The 19,410-nt window shown below is 44.1% G+C and overlaps 1 protein-coding gene across 1 annotated transcript in view; it reads left to right on the top strand.

Annotated features, from left to right (window-relative positions):
• The window catches only part of HS3ST3A1 (heparan sulfate-glucosamine 3-sulfotransferase 3A1), a 101,954-nt gene extending 94,280 nt beyond the window's left edge, over positions 1–7,674 (top strand). The window contains exon 2 of the mRNA XM_045778172.2: positions 4,943–7,674. Coding sequence (XP_045634128.1) covers positions 4,943–5,564 — 622 coding nt within the window. The 3' untranslated portion in view covers positions 5,565–7,674. The remainder of the gene's footprint in view (positions 1–4,942) is intronic.
• Positions 7,675–19,410: the final 11,736 nt, after the last annotated feature.

Here is a 19,410-nt window from a genome sequence, read left to right as displayed (position 1 = left end):
GGAGAGAGGGAGATGAGGTCCCAACCAGTAGCTTCTGCGCGAAGTATGTTCTCTCTCTTACTGGCCACAAAAGAAGGTCGAGTCGTTAACAGTCAGAGATCACGGGAGAGGGTCCAAGAATGCGGCCTTTTTTTTTTCTTTTTTAATCACCAAATATTCTTTTATCACTTCACTGATACCTAATGTTTGCTTTTGCTAGCCCAGACTTCTTTCACAGAGTTGATCAAATTTCCTTCACTGAATTATTCCAGCAACGTCTGGATGGATCTCTTGGCTCATTTTGTAAACGTGGAACGTAAGCTTCCAGAGGGGGCTGGCCTCGCTAGTTTCTCAGTTCTCTGTGGGCAGAAGCGCAGTGACGCGGCCGTGAATTCAGGTCACGCAGTGACACCAGGGTGAACGTGGGCAGTGACATCGATCTATGTCTTTCTTGTGGCAACACTGAATTTTGGCTGCTGCTTAAAGGAGTGGGGGATGGGTGACATGGAAGGTTCTTTTGCAGAAAGAAAAGCAGCTTTCTTAAAACCACAGCAAAAAGCAAGAGAAATCAGATAGCTAATGATCGTGTCTTTCTCCAAGGAAAAAAGTAAACATAACCAGACTAAAATATCAAAGACCGAAAAAATCTGAGAATCCCGGCATCACTGAACCAGCCCGGGGTCAATGGCTTATTGCTACAGATGTTGGAGGAATTTGTGCCAAAAATAATGACAATGGGAAGCAGAATGGGTCTTTTAAAAATTCTTATATAAATTCCAGCTAATCAACATACGGTGTAATATTAGTTTCAGGTGTACAGTATAGTGATCAACGCTTCTATACATCTCCCTGCACTCATCACAAGTGCTCTCCTTAATCCCCATCACCTAGCTCAGCCATCCCCCTACCCCCTTCCCCTCTGGTGACCATCAGTTTGTTCTCTGTTTCTCGGCATGTCTCGGTCTCTTTTTTTTTCCTTTGCTCATTGGTTTTGTTTCTTAAATCACACATATGGGTGAATCGTATGGTATCTGTCTTTCTTTGATTGACTTATTTTGCTTAGCATAATACCCTCTGGCTCCATCCGCATCACTGCAAATGGCAAGCTGTCATCCTTTTTGATGGCTGTGTAATATTCCACCACGTGTATGTATCACATCTTTATCCATTTAGCAGTCAGTGGACACTTGGGATGCTTCCATCATGTGGCTATTGTAGATAATGCTGCCATAAGCATTGGCATGCGTGTATCTCTTTGAAAATTAGCGTTTTTGTATTCTTCTTTTTTTAAGATTTTATTTATTTATTTGAGAGAGAGACAGCCAGCGAGAGAGGGAACACAAGCAGGGGGAGTGGGAGAGGAAGAAGCAGGCTCCCAGCAGAGGAGCCTGATGCGGGGCTCAATCCCAGAACCCCAGGATCAAGCCCTGAGCTGAAGGCAGACGCTTAACAACTGAGCCACCCAGGCGCCCCATTTTTGTATTCTTTGGGGTAAATACCTATTAGTGCAATCGCTGGGTCTTAGGGTAGTTATATTTTTAACTTTTTGAGGAACCGCCATACTCTTTTCCGGAGTGGCTGCACCAGTCTGCATTCCCATCAGTGGTGCAAGAGGGTTCCCCTTCCTCCACATCCTCACCAACACCTGTTGGGGAACCAGAATGTTTAGGAACCAGTTGATGTGATGTCTGAGACAGACTTGAAAGTAATTCATTTGTGGAGGAGGGCGTAGAAATGGAGGGGGTTATGAATGAAATGAAATTGGCCACCCGTTGTTTTTTGAAGTTGGATGTAAGGTACACGAGATTTACATTACAATTCTCTTTACTTTGGGGTGTGTTTGAAATTTTTCTTAATATAAAGTTAGCAAATAGTATAGGTGGGACGAAATTATAGGAAGTCAACAAAGGCAAATTCACATAACACGAAGTACATTATTTTTACCACAAAGGCAAACTAGAAACTCATAACCAAATGATGGTAAAAATGAAGTAAACCAGCCATTAGAGTTAAAAGTAAAAATAAAAGGGGCACCTGGGTGGCTCAGTCGTTAAGCGTCTGCCTTTGGCTCAGGGCGTGATCCCGGCGTTCTGGGATCGAGCCCCACATCAGGCTGCTCCGCTGGGAGCCTGCTTCTTCCTCTCCCACTCCCCCTGCTTGTGTTCCCTCTCTCGCTGGCTGTCTCTCTGTCAAATTAAAAAAAAAAAAGTAAAAATGAAAGCAATCCTAGATTATACCTGCGCTAAAAAGGAAATAAAAAGTACAAAACGCAATTAACTAAATAAGTATTTATGAAAATGACAACAGCATATGTCAAAACCTGAAGTTGGAACAAGTTTGTAGGTAAAGGGGGAGATAATAGCCTCAAAATGCTTTTATTACTTGCAAAAAGGAATTGAAAATAAATGAAGCGTCCTGTTAAATGAATTAGAGGAACAGCAGAGCATAAATAGAAAAAGAATAAAGGGGCATTAAGAAGCTAAAATGCAAATAAGTGAATTTAAAAAGATAACAGATTCTAGAAAGCAGAGAGAAGGGCGGAAAACAGGAAATCCCCGGGGTCTATAAAATTACCGTCCAGACGCAGATGGATGTGACTCACTGCTCAACTGGGTGACTTTTAGAGACATATTAATCGCCAAAATTGACACAAGACAAGGCAGAGTATTTACAAGAAATCGATTACCATGCAAGAAACTGAAAAGAGATTTGAAAATTCTTGTTTCTTTCCTATCCTTAACCTTCAAAAGCTTCAGTGTAAGCTGGCTTTGTAGGTAATGCCCACCGAATTCAAGGAACAGAAAATTATTTTGCCGGGCGCTTGGGTGGCTCAGTTGGTTAAGCATCTGACTCTTGATTTCGGCTCAGGTCACAATCTCAGGGTCCTGAGATTGAGCCCCAAGTCGGGCTCTGCGCTTGGCGGGGAGTCTGCTTTTTCTCTCTGTCTCCCTCTGCTCCTCCCCCCCTTGCATGATCTCTCTTTCAAGTAAATACATTTTGAAAATCTTTTTTAAAAAAATATTTTGCTCCTTAAAGTTCTGTAAGATCGAGGAAAACGTGAACCATTTCTCAACTCATTTTATTGGTGGACTAATTCACATTCTAGCAATGGATGAAGCTGTTGATCACAAGAAAAACTACAGGAACATCCCAGTAATGAATATGATGAACCAAATCCAGGACAGTATTAGAAGAATAATCTACCATAGTCAAACGGCTTGTATCCCAGGAATAAAAGTGAATCCAGTGTAAGAACATTTACAAGTTTGATTCTTCTCCCAATGGATCAGAGGACAAATTTAGTGTCGTGACTGAAATAAATCCCTGGCTACATTTATTCTAATATTGATTTGAGCCACAGCTATTTCTTTTTTTTTTTTTTTTAAGATTTTATTTATTTATTCGACAGAGATAGAGACAGCCAGCGAGAGAGGGAACACAAGCAGGGGGAGTGGGAGAGGAAGAAGCAGGCTCATAGCAGAAGAGCCTGATGCGGGGCTCGATCCCAGATCGCCGGGATCACACCCTGAGCCGAAGGCAGACGCTTAACCGCTGTGCCACCCAGGCGCCCCGAGCCACAGCTATTTCTTATAAAGCTTGGGATTAGAAAGACAGCGCTGTAATAGCAAACAGTGGATGTAACGGTAGTACATTTAAATTGGAAGAGTAAGCAGGTTTTATCTCTCGTGCTCATCCTTTTTGGCCCCGAGACTCACCAGTTCTCAGTAGGTACTGTTTGCTTGACCTAGGTGGGAATGTCTGCTTTCTCAAGACTCCAGCGGCGTATTTTTCTTTCGACGGGGGCACAGTGACCTTCACATTCAACACGAAAAATAAGCAGACAAGAATCAAGAACGTTTTGAACAACAAAGAGCCAGAACTCACTTGGTCGTAGGAAAAATACATGATAATAACAATAATGGAGCCCACGTCGTGAAGAAACCAAGATCTGTAGACTGTGGTAGGGACGGCGTTCCAAGTTATTCGACAAAAGATGGATTGTTTAAATAAGTCTTGTTTGTGACGGGAACGTTCAGAAACTCTAAAGAGAAGTAATGTTGTGCACCTGTCAGTGGCATTATGTGAAATGGAATTGCTTTGTTTGTAAGAAAACTGCAGAATGGGTTCAGGGTATTTTAATTCTGTCTCCTAGTAGTAAGATAGTGTTGTAATAGAATAGTGTCATTTACCTAAAGAATTTGATGAAGGTGATTTTTTCTTTTCTTTTCTTTTTTTAAGATTTTTATTTATTTATTTGACAGAGAGAGAGACAGCCAGGGAGAGAGGGAACATAGGCAGGGGGAGTGGGAGAGGAAGAAGCAGGCTCCCAACAGAGGAGCCTGATGTGGGGCTCGATCCCAGAACACGGGGATCAGGCCCTGAGCTGAAGGCAGATGCTTAAGCACTGAGCCACCCAGGTGCCCCCGAAGGTGATTTTCTGACAGCATTGTGGGTTCCTGATAGAAATAAAAAATTACGTAACACTCTGTAAGGCACTCTCCTGAAGTATTGAAGGATATATACTAACTCGCTCAATCGTCCCAACAACCATAGAGGGTGGATATTATTATTTCCCATTAAATACATGAGGATCGGGGGCCTGGGTGGCTCAGTCGGTTAGGCGTTTGCCTTCGGCTCAGGTCATGATACCAGGGTCCTGGGGTTGAGCCCTGCATCGGGCTCCCTGCTCAGCTGGGGAGCCTGCTTCTCCCTCTGCTCCCGGCTCACGCTTGCTCTCTGTCTCTCTAATAAATAAAATTTTTATAGAGAAATAAATAAATACACGAGGAATCCGAGAAGTCTGTGCAACTTCTCCATCCTGGAAGTGGGAGGGTGGGCACCGCCGCTCAGGCACCCGGGCTGCAGAGTCTAGAGGATGCTCCCCTCCTTGGAATGAGCTCTCTGTGCAGCAGGGAAAGTCGCTCCCTTTTCCGGCTCTAACAGGCCCTTTTGCTCTCCTCAGGGACCTGATGCCGAGGACCCTGGAGGGGCAGATCACCATGGAGAAGACGCCCAGCTACTTCGTCACCCGCGAAGCGCCCGCGCGCATCTCGGCCATGTCCAAGGACACCAAGCTCATCGTGGTGGTGCGGGACCCGGTGACGCGCGCCATCTCGGACTACACGCAGACGCTGTCCAAGCGGCCCGACATCCCCACCTTCGAGAGCCTGACGTTCAGGAACCGCACGACGGGCCTCATCGACACGTCGTGGAGCGCCATCCAGATCGGCATCTACGCCAAGCACCTGGAGCACTGGCTGCGCCACTTCCCCATCGGCCAGATGCTCTTCGTGAGCGGCGAGCGGCTCATCCGCGACCCGGCCGGCGAGCTGGGCCGCGTGCAGGACTTCCTGGGCCTCAAGAGGGTCATCACCGACAAGCACTTCTACTTCAACAAGACCAAGGGCTTCCCCTGCCTCAAGAAGGCCGAGGGCAGCAGCAAGCCCCACTGCCTGGGCAAGACCAAGGGCAGGACCCACCCCGAGATCGACCGCGACGTGGTGCGTAAGCTGCGCGAGTTCTACCGGCCGTTCAACCTGAAGTTCTACCAGATGACCGGCCGGGACTTCGGCTGGGATGGATAACCATATAATTTAAAAAGAAAAAAAAATATCAAAATATAATATATTTTTTTACCAATCGGTAGAGAAAAGGCAGCTTAATATTTGTGCTGAAAATGTTTCAGTATTTTTTTTTTCCGATGAATGTTAAGAGCGTGTTCTCTCCCCTCTGTCCCCATCTTCGTGTGTCACCGGCACCGAACATTTGGATAAACAAAAAAGGAAAACCTCACTCATCGGAATACTTGCAATTCTTGATTTCCGTTTTATGTTTTATATGCACAATTGTAAACTCTGAGTGTCGGTCGCCATGAAAACTTTCAAGAAAGTCCTGAGGGTAAATCAGTCTATTTCTGTCTCTCTTTCTGCGTCTCTTTTCACAGGTCCCAGATAAAACTCTCTCTCCTTATATTTCCTCCCTTTTAACTTTTTTTTCCTGTGCCACTTCTTCAAAACCATCTCCCAGTTAATAATAGCACACGTTTGCCCACCATTTCACAGTTAACCACAGTGCTTTCAAAGACAACACCTTCTTGCCTCTTTCTGCGACGTGGGAGAAGAATGGAGCACATAGAGATTATGCTCCCCATTTTACAGATAAAGAAACTGAGTCTCAGGGAGGTTGGGCAAAAACCCCATCTTCCACCTGTTCCCTTTTTCATGCCCCTTCTCCCAGAGAGAATGAGAAGTAAGACAGCTGTACTTTTAGAAACGGTTAGCTAGTTTGGGGATGACCGGAGACAGGACATGCCTTCTGAAGTTCCAGGCCAGCCTTATGACACTCGGTCATGAGGAGTCACCAGGGTTCAAGGACACCACTCACACCTGGGCACGGTATCTTTTAAGAGCCGATTTTGGCTCGTTGAAATGCCCTAAGCTATGGAACCCTCAGTTTGGTTGAGATTGAGAGAAATTACTGGATTCTTATCTGGAGAACGAGATGGACAATCACACTAGGAACAGGACAAAAAGTAGTAGGAGCATAACTTGCCTAGTTGTGGTTTTGACTTTTTTTTTTTTTTAAGAAAACCCCGGTTCAGTAAGAGCTTACAGGTATGAATCTCATTTTTCTTTACTTCTTTTTTTAACAAAGAAAATCTGCTTCTCTTGGTAATATCTCATTGCTAATCTTGGAGCTAATACTAAAAAGATGAATAAATGTCATTATTTTTCATGGGTGGAGGACTGTCACTTTGTCACTTTATTTTCCCCCACTTCCTGTTCATACCAAGAATAACGGAATATTCATCAATATTTGGAAAATATTCTACGAAATACAGATGTGGGTAAAACGGAGGTTTTTCTTTTCCCACCTAGTTCTCTAATCCCCCATTTAAATAGCTCAAATAAATCAATAGTTTATGAAGAGTATTCCTTTCCTCTCTGAGTGGGCATTAACAAGATTAGCATTAATGGGAATTAAATTGGTTTAGAGAGAAGCACATATGCACGAAATATATAAAACACTTATAATTAGTCTGTCAGCAACATTTTATTACAGGTTTAAACCACGAGGAAAATGTCTCCTATCTCATGACAGTTTTCCGTATCTGCCAAAAATTTAAAGGAGCAGACGCTACGGTATTCGTAAGTAATTATTCTTTATTTCTCCAGTGTTGTCAGTTCGAAGAGACTAAAGTTGCTGGAAAATATACAGAGTGCAAATGTGCATCAATGCATTAAATGCTAAATCAGGTGAAATCTTTCCTGAGAGGCCCCACAAGGGATTAAAATGCAGGGAAAAAAACTAAGTTTCTAGATATTCCAACATGCTCCAAACCTTTGAGTTTCTGTATGAATATCCCATTTATGAGAGTTAAAAAGAAAAAAAAAATTCCAGGTCTCCTTTGCCCAGTTGATTTCCTTCCCTTCTGGTGCCCCTAATTTTCCAACTCAGTACCCTGTTTTTGCTGTATTTAAATCATCCCTTTAAGAAACAAGATATCATCTTAAACTCCTTGCATCTTTTCTCTGAACTCCTTTTGTTTGTGCCTCTGGTCCTTTTCTAAGCATTTGCTTGGCAATAAGCAGACGTAGCTTGCACGAGGAAAGGAGTGCACCTAACAATTGTATTGGGCAATCTCCCTCTTTCTGTGTTAAGAAATAATAAAAGAACAGAATTGAGTTCAAAGCACCTCTTCTCGCATGTAGATTTTTTTTAAAAAAATTCATATTATTTAAATAATGAAATGACTCTAGAACCTTCCAGGAAAACTGTCTAACTTCTAAAGGTTCCTAAGAATGCCGGAAGTTCGAGATCGCAGCAAAACATCTACAGATCTAGGGTCCGTATACTCGAAGTTTCTTCCAGAGCAGGAATTATCCTTACTCCTGCTGTGTGTGGCTTCAGATTTCCTTTGTCCATTTGGCCGTACCAGTGAATAGGTTTTGTTCTTGATTTGGACATCTTCGCCATGCTTCCTCTGAGCTGTCTGCTCCATGGCCATGCCCACTGACTTCCTACACTCTTCTTAGAGGTAGAACATTCTCTCTCTAGAAGAGCAGCCAGAGGTCTCGAGCTCCTGAACAGTGTGCTCTTGAGGTCCCATGTATGGTGTCAAATTCTCTAGGTAACTCAGTAACCTGTAGGGGAAATTCATTTATTCTAATGACGGGAGGTTAATGAGCTGCTAGAGAAAGTATATTTATTACTCAGCGACTATTAACCCCACTGTATGTTTCCTAATTTCAAAGATCTTCAGAGTCAGAATAAACCTAACGGATCAAATCGCCATTTGGCCCTTAAATCCTTTCTTTAACTAGTTGCATGGCGGTTTCGACCATGAACGTGTCTGGAAATTCTCCACTCTTTGATTTTGCTGCTGTTGTAAAGAGGATCAATTTCTCTCAACACCATCCAGTTCTGCGGGCTGAGATCTGCCAGATCTGTTAGACGTGAAGATACAGTTCAACGTGTGGATGCATAAAGGGGTGCATATAATAAAGGTACATTACATTCACGTAGCAGATTACCCTTTCATTGCCCCTTAAACCAACAGCCGCTCTCTAGTCTCGAAGAGTTTTACTTTCCAGATGAGCAAGGGAATACTTAGGAGAACCGTGGTTCCCCACAAAAGATGACTGTACCTCCCAGGGGGATCTCTGGAGATACTTTGGTTGTCCCAAGACTGGCAGAGTGTAGGGTGCTTCTAATGGGCAGTGTGATGCCCAGAAGAGACCCTGTAGCAACGAATCATCCTACCCAAAATGTCAGCAATGCCGAGATTCCTGGTTTAAGAAGAAGTAAAGCACATACTAGCTAGTTCGTGTCTGAAGCATGTCTACACCAGATTCTAATGAATGCTTGGCTGAGAATTCTTTCCCTCATCACCCTAAGTTTTTCTCTTGCAGACCTTTCTTTCTCGCTCTCACTCTGTGAGTGATTCCATCATAGTAAGCAGATGAGTGTTTAACGCCATGCCTTGCCAAGAGGAGTGCTAACGAGAAACATGGCGGAACTGGGTTTTTAAATGGATAATTGCGTTTCTGTGAAGTGGGATCCGTCGACTTCGAGTGGGGACATCACATGCCCATAAAACATTTCTAAAGGTGTTTTCAAGTTCAAGTCCTGCAGTTTCAGTTCGCCTCCACGACCGTGCCATTGACAGTATTTCTTGTCGCTTGACACAACCAACGTGTCGAGAGAGAGAAGTAAATGGGCCCCACTTTGGTTAAACAGCAGAATTCAGACGGATGTGTTAGGGCTGACAAAGGGCTCCGAGCTGCTGAGTTATAGCTAAGGCAGGCACATTCTTTCTGCCATATTTTCTAGAAACCCCAGAACTTTGTGTCTAATTTCCATAGAGTCAGGAAAGAGAAGGGCCTATGGTTGCCAAACACGGGGAAGTGTGGCTGGGATTCCGTCCAAGGAAATTCCTTCTTGTAGAACTAAAAGACCTTACCTATTCTCCTGACGCATCCTGTAATCACTGAAGAAGAATGAGCCTTTTTCAAACCCAGACCTCAAGCCCTATTGGGGAAACATCCCCATTATCGTAGCCTAGCTGGTCCTTGAAACATTGTCAATGTGCAAATGGATTTGAGTTCTGAGTCTCAATTCTATGGATCAAGAACAGGGAGAGGGGAAATTTATAAACCTGTGTGTCCCATCACGGCATGTCGGGATGGTAGGCCTTCCCTTTAAAGCGTGAAGAAAGGCTGAATTTGGAGATATCACAAGGCAGTGCAACTTTATACAGAGTCACAAAAGAGCGGATTTTAGCTATGCCAGGAGGAAAGAAAACTGAAAATAGAAACTGCTTCTAATATATGGACCCATTGTGGGATATTAAGACATATCAGTATGTCTCAGACTGTTTTCAGTTCCTTTTAACTGTCCATCATGTTCCTTTAACAGCTACCGGCTCAACAACTTAGTTTCCTTCCGTTTTACCATCAAAATAGAAGCTAGCAATAAAGAGGGAACGTACTCTCTGCTATGAATCCTTTCCACCCCACGGTTCCTGGGTCTGATGTTTTAGGTGCGTCTGAAGGATCAGATGTGATGAGGTATGCTACCCTTTATTAGCCCTGCCTGGCTGGGATGTGATCAGGCTGGATTTTGAGCGAGGTGCTAGCCGATGGCTCGGAAGAGGGCGTTTAGGGCACCATCTGGCCCACATACGGACAAACTATAGTCCGCTTCACGTCCCTCCCACAGTCACTTTCCAGTAAGCCCAGAGTGTTTACCACCCCTGGGGGGTTGTCTTCATTGCGAACAGGACCCATGTGCCTTTTTCCCTTCCCACCTCCTCTCCGTGCTTCCTACGCTTTCTAATGCCTTCTCTCCGTGTCCTGCCTGTGCCCTGGGATTCCTTGTATCCCAGACTCTACCAATCTAAGGCCTTTCCTCTCTTCAGATGCAACATGCTTGATGGTGTCCACTTCCCACCTCAGATTCCTGGGGAAATTGCTCTCAGCTTCGGCAGCTCTAGAGAAAGTGGTCAGACTGATGGAGGTACCAGGACGGGTGGAGACCAGATGGACTGAACTTTCCCCAGAGTGTTTATGTGAGAGAAAAAGGACCCAAAGGAAGACGGATGAAGCCGACTACGCAAGTACCAGGGAACATTTTTATGACAGGAGACGGAGGTGCTGTTGGAAGGACACTTCCCAGTGAGGTTTCCAGCGCCCCACCCCTCACCACACACTTGAAGGACAGGGTCGGCACCTGGGCATTGCACTTCGGAAAGGCTTGTCTGCCTCTGGTCTGGGCAGTGGCATTTTCCTCCCACCTGTTTCCCCAGAAAGTCTTATCGAAGCTCCTATTTCTTTATTTCGAGCCCGCAACAGCTGGTCAACCAGAGAACAGGAGGAAGAAAGAAAATTTCACTGCCATTTTTCAGCATGAATGAAAGTTCTTGATCGCCTCCCATCTACTGAGGCCTTTAGAGCTCGAATCCACTTCTTCTCTCAGACTATTGATGTTACTTTTCAAATCCCAGATCAGTTCTGTTAGGAAACACCCAACTAAATATTCTATAATAACAACAACTTACTTGATATAAAGTGATTCAAAGCGTTTTTACATCCAACTTTAGACTGGAATAGCTTTTCTGTTGTTGGTTTTCCTTTCTTTCCAGATTAAAAAAACAAGTTTATATATTATCACATTTTCTTATGTCTAACAAACCACCTTTCCCCCCAACCGAATGACTGGCACATCATATCATTTCTTCCGACCGTCATCATTTCCCTTCTGCGTGAACTTTTTACCCTTTAATATTTTCCTGTATCCAAATCCTTCAGTGAAAAGCCATCTCGCATCTTTATTTTTGTTTATTCCTCCTTGGTTTTCAATGACACTCGTAACTGTGCTTTCCCCCAGTTTTTGCTAACCCTCTGGCCCCAGAATTATACCTTATTTTTCATTTCAAAAGTTGGCCTCCATTCTACCTTCTTTGACCTCCTTTCCTTTTTCTCAGATGGTGCATCTCCATTTTAGGAAAAGTTCTCTTTAGAGAAACATCTCCGTTCCACCAGCCTTCCAGCATATGGCACCTGACACTTTCTGGAGCCGCGTGATCCCTCCTTACCTGCTAAAGCGCAGAAGGAGCAAACAGCACTGGCTTCCAACTGTAAAATCATTTCCATGTTGAACACCCTCTTGCACTCTTCTACCCAGCCATAAATAACGAGCTCTTTTTCAGACTCTTTGGCCTCTGTTATTTGATGAGGCCATCAATAAAAAGTGCTGTATCAACGGAATGATAAACTCCACTAGCCCGAGCCATATACAATGAAGACCCAGAAAAAATTGGAAGCAGATCTGGTTTTTACCAGCCGCATCCTGTCCCTCTAACTTGAGTTGCAAATCTCCCACGTGGTATCAATGCCCAGTGTCTGGTTTTCACATCCGTCCTTCGATGTGTGTTCCGAGGTTTCTCAACCAGTCTGTTCTCTGCTTTCCCATGCCCACTTATTCCTGCCACGCTTTCACTGTATTTATTCTAGTTCTCATTTCTCTAGCCCGATGGTCATCCATTTCACTATTAGCTCTTTATTTCTACTATTACCGCTATGATACTTTCTAGGTGTCTGTGCTGAGGATGCCCTTCCCCAGTGTTCTCGCATCTTCACGAACACCTCCTTCCTCATCCACTTTATTTAAAATGTTTGTCCGTTCGCTGGTTAAGTCCTGGGATCCAGCCACATGATAAATCATGTGATTATGTATACATTAGACTTCCTGGCACGTCACGCCTCTAAAGGAAGCCAGCCATACCTTGTCCAAACTGCCCATTTTCTTGATCCTACTTACTTTTTTTTTTAAATGATGTTCCTTTAATCCATCAGTGCTTCCTGTGTCTTAATGATGAAACCCCATGTCTCGTGGATAATTTGAGGAATAGTCTTGATTTGACCACAAATAAGGAAGTCTTGCATGAATCACTCAGTACCGCTGAATGATTTTATTTTATTAAAAAAAAAAAAGCAGAGAATAAACTGTGTTCATTGCAACCAAAATGTCTGGAAACATTTTATGGCAGGGGCCGTCACTAATAATTATGCTTCTTCTGTCTCTTAAAACGGTTATCATTAAATCGATTGCTTTACCTATTTCCCACAGGCCACTGGAAACTATAACCAAAATGTGTTTTTAGCGTTAAGATTCAGTGCAAGCTGGCCACTGAGATTTTCTTCCCTCTGTCACTTGGGTCACACTTGTCACTGTTGGAGGAGCGGTGACTGCATTGTAATTGAGTTTCTTCCTACCTTCTTTAAATCCAGGCATTATCAGTCCTTCTCGACTCTGAGGCTGTATCTTTTCTGGATCCTGAAAAAGTTCTGTTGGAAAAAAAAAAAAAGTCCTTAATCACAGTTTCTAAATTGTGCCTACCTTAATCCATCCATTTTAGCCCCTTTAATTTACAGACCACCCCCCTCCTTGAACAGTAAAATATAAAAAAAACCTCATTCATTCTTGTGCTAACTGTTGCTTCCATCATTACTTTGGTCTGGTCCAAATAGAACGTGTCTGTCCTTGGACACCTGCTATTTTCTGCACATTTTTATACCACAGTTTTCCCCTCCTCCTGCCCCATTCCTTGCTTTTGCAAAGGAAGGAGGTAGGAATCTTCCTCTTTGAATCCTTGAATGCACCCTTTATAACCATTTGGAATTGGACACAATGCTTCTTGCCCCCTGATCAACCATCAACATTCCTTTTGAGTCTAGGGTTTGCACGAAGAGTGTCATCGAGTGACCAGAAAAGGCCTTGGGTCCTTGCCTATGTGGTCCTTACAATGAAATCCAGCCAGCTTTCATTTGTGGGAATCTAATTAGATCCCAAGGTGTTGTTTGAACTCCCTTTTACAAAAAAGGGAGGGTCATTTAAAAAAGAAGTTGGTAAAGTAGACATCCCATAAATGTTACCCTGTTGACCATTAAGTGTATAATTCAGCGACATGAAGTACATTCACAATGTTGTTCTGACACCGCCATCACCATCCTCTCCAGAATTTTTTCATCATCCCTAACAGAAATTTTGTACCCACTGGACAATGACTCCCCATCCCACTGCTCTCGGCCGCAGGTAATCTCTGTTCGACTTTCTGTCTGTATGAATCTCACCCTTCTAGGTACCTCATATACATGGGATCATCATTTCGTGCTTGGGTTATTTCACTTAAAACCCACATGGTGGAATGGGTCAGAATCTCACATTTTTAAGGCTAAATAAAATTTCACTCTAGGTATAGTCCACGTTTTGTGTATCTATTCATCTCTCAGTGGACACTGGGGTTGTTTCTACCCTTTGGCTATCGGACTAATGCTGCTGTGAACATGGGGGTACAAGTGAGTGCTAGAGCCTCTGCCTTTTTGGGCACATACTGTGAAGTGGAATTTCTGGATGATAGTAGTTCCATGCTTGACCTTTTGAGCCAGCACCAAACTGTTTTCCACAGCAGCAACGCAGGAAGTTTCCGATTTCTTTACATCTTCTCCGATACCTCCCTTTCTTTCTTCCTTCCTTTCTTTCCTTTCCCTTCCCTCCTTCCCTTCCTTCCATTTCTTTCTCTCTTCCTTTCCTCTTTCCCCTCCTTTCCTTTCCTTCTTTCCCTTCCCTTCCCTTCCCCTTTCCTTCCCCTCCCATTCCATTTTCCTACCTTCCTTCCTTTTTTAAAAAAAATAATAGTCATCCCAGTAGGTGTGAAGAGAAAAGGCTTTTTTTCTGTTCTTATTCTTTAACTCGAAGTCCTTGGATGCCCCTTGTCCCCTCCTCCCCCTTCCCCTCCTTTTCCTCCTCCCCCTCCTTCCTCCTCCTTTTCCTCCTCCTCCTCTTCCCCTCCTCCCTCTCCCCCCCTCCCCCCACCTTCTTCTTCCTATTCTTCTTATTATTATTCTTATTCCTCTAGGGGACTCTTAAAAAAATAATAACATCCAGACTCGCTTCTCACTTTCCTTGCCCTTTTGTGTCCTCTTTCCCCTTCCCTGTCCCTCAGATGAAATCAGCTTCCCCCTTTTCTTTCCACAGCAGGAAACTGCAGCTCCTCTACTTTCTTCAACTGTTTCCTCTGCTTTTGTTCACACTTGCCACACTTGGAAACCTCCCTGATCGTCCACGATGGAAGCATATGGTGGCTTCATCTGGATGGAGCGGATTCGCCCCACGTGCCTGTCCTTTTCATTCTGGACTCTTAAAGCTGAGTCCAAAATGCCAACCTGTACCTTTTTTCTCCGCATCGCAGTAAGCCTGCAGTAAGGGCACACACATTCATGAGCCCACACGCGTGCTCACACACAGCCTCCCCCAAAGACCACACCCAGTCTCACCTTTACTCCAAATACTGCCAGATTCTTGTTTTGAACATTGGACATGCTTTCTTGTTGGTATAAAACACTCAAGAGACCCCCTTCGACCTCCTCTGGACTTGAATGAGTGAGTGGTCCACGTCTTTGACTACCAGCCATGACCAAGCAAGTTCCAGAGAGCAGACACGATTTCCTTCCTGCCACATTCCTTTTTCGTGTAATATTGTCATCAATACAGTCTCCAGGATAACTTGTCTGACCTCACCAGAATTGTAAACACAGCCAGTGCTTCTTTCCTGGGTCACGACTTCTCCTTCATTCTGAAGGGATAAGCAAAATTTAAGCTTACTCAGTAGGATCACTAGGAATAAAAATGATTCATCATTTTCACTTAAAAAGAAAAACAACCAAGTGTTACCAGGAATAAAGACTCTGCATGAATTCTTGCTGTCCCTTGAAAAACGCATCTCGGAAAAATGCCACTAGGAACAAATTCAGAGCCACCCCAGGTTCACAGCCCAATCCTGTCTTCAGATGGGAAGAGATGGCTAGGTCTTAAGTAGGCAACCACACCCACTGAGGTCCCACCTGCCCTGACACTTTGCACAACTTCTAACAACTAGGCTCATTTTGATTTTCTGTAACCAAGCTTCCAACCTCAAAATTCCGCCCCGTACCTAAGTGTTCTCTTCTACCTCTGTAGTTGGGTTTCTGCCTTTCTACCCTCTTCCTCCAGTTACTCCAGGCTCAGGAGAGGTGTTCAACTCTGTCTCTTTGACCGCATTCCTGATGTCTGCTGCCAGGCCTCCCTGGTTTTATCTACCTAGGCAGGTCAGGAGATGGGATGGTAAATTTCCATTTGAGTTCACCTGCGCACCTGACCTGTGCCTTAGTACTCTCTGTTTATTTGATTATCCTAGGGACGTCATTGTTGACCTATGCAAAAGCCAAGGGAAGCCTAATTCTAAAGGACATGTTTCAATGACCATGATTTTCTTTTTCATACATCTTCCAAGACAAAGCTGGTTTTGCTCTCGAATTGAACGTGTTTCTTGTAGGAGTTTGAAGGGTAGCTTGTGTGGCTTTAGCTTCTCGCAACTGCATTGATACTTCCTGGGTGGCTGTTGATTCTCTTGAAGGGTGTTCTTGAAGAAAGCTCCCGTCTACTGGGGCACACAGACAACTGTACTTTCTATCCTCTCCTGCCTTTACCCTCGAGCAGGTGAATTTACTATGAAGGAAATAAAGCTCAAGCTTCAGGTCCCTCACTGGTGGTAAGACCCTTAAAGAGTCTTTACCCAACTTTAGATCTGCAGTTTTGTATTCCTTTCTTAAGAGAACACCTAATATTGAGTTTCAGGCCCCATGAAACCTGTCTCCATTTCTGCCTACGTGAATCTTGGGGAGAATCAATTTGCCACATCAGCTGGATGTGATTTCTTCCCCTCCACCCCCCTCTTGACAGCACATCCCAAATTCCACCCTCCCTCAACCCCTCAGTTATATTGTCCAGGTTCTCTTCCTCTTGCTACAGCACCTGGTTGTAGCTCTAACTTACAGAGAGGCCTACGGATCCATGTTAGAAACAACGCCAAGGGGCGCCTGGGTGGCTCAGTAGGTTAGGTGTCTGCCTTCGGCTCGGGTCATGATCCCAGGGTGCTAGGCTCAAACCCCACATCGGGGTCCCTGCTCAGTGGTGAGTCTGTTTCTCCCTCTCCCTCTGTGATCTCTCTCACTTTCACTCTCTTTCAAATAAATAAATAAAATCTTAAAAAAAAAAAAGAAAGAAAGAAAGAAAGAAAGAAAGAAAGAAAGAAAGAAGAAAGAAAGAAAGAAAGAAAGAAAGAAAGAAAGAAAGAAAGAAAGAAAGAAACAATGCCAAGCCAGGGCAATGAAAGAGCATTCTCTCGGCAACACTTGAAAGGAACGGTAATGATGCATTTTAATTGTGACTGATAGTGCCCAATAAAACTGATCAGCACGGGCCTGAACCATGGTGACCAGGGACACTAGATATGTTAATATAACCCCCCCCCAAAATCACTCTGCACCCTTCTTAGGCTCTTCTGAGCCCATTTTTCTAACATAAATCTAAATACTGAGAGTGTAGATTTTTAGTTAAGAGTGTGGGCATTTGGGGGCAGCTGGGTGACTCAAGTCAGTTAAGTGTCTGCCTTCAGCTCAGGTCATGATCCAAGGGTCCTGGGATCAAGCCCCATGTCGGGCTCTGCTCAGCGAGCAGTCTGCTTCTCCCTCTCCCTCTGTGATATCTCTTGCTCTTGCTCTCTCTCAAACAAACAAACAAACAAATAAATAAATCTTTTTTTCCTTTTTGAAGAGTGTGGGCGTTTGATCTGAATTCTAAAGTTGCCAGTTTCTAGCTATGTGACTCTGGGAAGCATACTTAATCTCTCTGATCCTCAGGTTTCTAACCTGTAAAGAAGGGGTGATAATAGTAACACTCATAGAATAAGGTTGTCAGGAGGACTGAAGTATTACAAGAAGTGCTTATATCAATGCCTGGCACATAGTAAACAAGTTTTAGCTTTTATTTAGAAGATCTATGCACTCACTCTGTGGGTCCCACAAAATGACTGTAGTTTGCATGAATATATTTACATACATCTGCAGCCTGTCTTCCTACGCACTCTCAGGCCTCCTTGCACAGAGATTACACAATAGGAATCACTGTATTACATTTAGTGTTGTTCTCCCTTGAATCAAAAGATGGCTCAGAGACACCCTGAAAGTTTCCAAATCTTAAATCTGCCTAATAACTAAGTAGAAATCAAAAGGAGCAGGGAGAAAAAAAAAGAAAAAAAAAAGCGAGGAATAATTTAAACTCACTGACAGAGTTCATGTTTGTCACCCCATAGTTTTATCCCCATATTTTGCAGAAACAAGTCATGGGCAGGAAGGACACCAGTTTCCTCATCAAGTCATCGAACAGAAGGCAAACACCTGGGGCCCCTGGCTGGCTCCATTGTCGGGGGGGAGCAGGTGACTCTGGATCTCAGAGTCGTGAGTTTGAGCCCCACCTAGGGGTAGAAGTTACTTTTATTATTATTATTTTTTTAAGAAGGTAAACACTTGGGGTTACCTGGTAGAGTGACCCATGGGTTTCCCCAATGCAAACTGTGAGGCTCTGGAAGGAGCACCCCCTTACTGGCCCTGGAGTTTTGCTGTGTCTGGCACAATCCTGTGACTTTCCATAAATCCTTAGAGCTTCTCTTTGCTCATCAGGGAGTAGATTAAATGGTTTTGAAGGTCCCTACCAGCTGTGAGCAAATAGAAATGCAAGTTTCATCAAACCATTTGCTTGGGGAATTCTAGGGATGTTGGGTTTGCACAAGTCTTTTAATGGCACAGACTGCATCTTTTCTTTCTTTAAAAAAAATTTATTTATTTGATAGAGAGCACGTGTGTGCACGTGCGAGCAGGGGGGAGGGGCAGAGAGGGAGAAGAAGAAGCAGGCTCCTCACTGAATGGAGAGCCTGACGTGGGGCTCAATCCCAGGACCCTGAGATCATGACCTGAGCCAAAGGCAGACGTCTAACGGACTGAGGCACACAGGTGCCCCCATTTCTTTTTCTTTTGCAGTCAGTGTCCCTAACGGTGGGATATTTCCATCTCTATCACTCTACACTCCTAAAACACCCAAGTTCAACCACACTTCCTCAGTAACGCCTTGGTAGCAACATGGCAGAGTATTTTCTTTACTTACAAAATCATATCATGGCCACAGCGACCAGGTAGATTAAATCGCCTAAGCCACACCCACTTCCGCAACCATCTAGCCTAGAAACAACTTAAACGCAGATTCTCTATTTTCATTAGCAGAGGAAGAAAGATGGTGACACTGAAGTTAAAAATCTGTTGATTTTTCAAGTGATAAGCTTTAGGGGAAAAAAGCTTGATGGGACGTGATTTATACCCTGGCAAGGGTGCTGTTGAACCCCAACTACTATAAAAACTAGGTTAATTGGGGCATCTGGGTGGCTCAGCCAGTTAGGTGTTGGACTCTTGATTTCAGCTCAGGTCATGATCGCAGGGTCCTGGGATGGAGCCCCGCATCGCCTCCCGGTGTGTAGGGCTCTGCGCTCAGCGGGAATCTGTTTCTCCCTCTGCCCTTCCCCCTGCTTGTGCTCTGTCTCTCTCTCTCCTTCAGATAAATAAATACAATCTTTTTTTTTTTTTAAAGATTGTATTTATTTATTTGACAGAGACAGAGACAGCCAGCGAGAGAGGGAACACAAGCAGGGGGAGTGGGAGAGGAAGAAGCAGGCTCATAGCAGAGGAGCCTGACGTGGGGCTCGATCCCGTAACGCCGGGATCACGCCCTGGGCCGAAGGCAGACGCTTAACCGCTGTGCGACCCAGGCGCCCCAATAAATACAATCTTTAAAGACTAGGTTAATCAAACGGGGATGCTCTGTCAGAATGTTTTGAGGTCAAGGAACAAATTCACGTCTACGATGGCACAACTTCAACGTGATGAAAATGGTCTTTGGCAGTGGTTTCCTAAGACGAAGATATTTACCACGAAGTAGGACTTGTATGCCGTGAAATAAAACTTAACAAGGCTCCCGGTTTTATAGACTAGGGCGATTAGCATT

This window comes from Ursus americanus, chromosome 14, assembly GCF_024610735.1.
Source record: "Ursus americanus isolate L20-20 chromosome 14, mUrsAme1.1.p, whole genome shotgun sequence".
NCBI lineage: Eukaryota > Metazoa > Chordata > Mammalia > Carnivora > Ursidae > Ursus > Ursus americanus.
The sequence above is the reverse complement of the archived record's forward strand: the minus strand, read 5'-3'. Positions and strand labels throughout refer to the sequence as shown.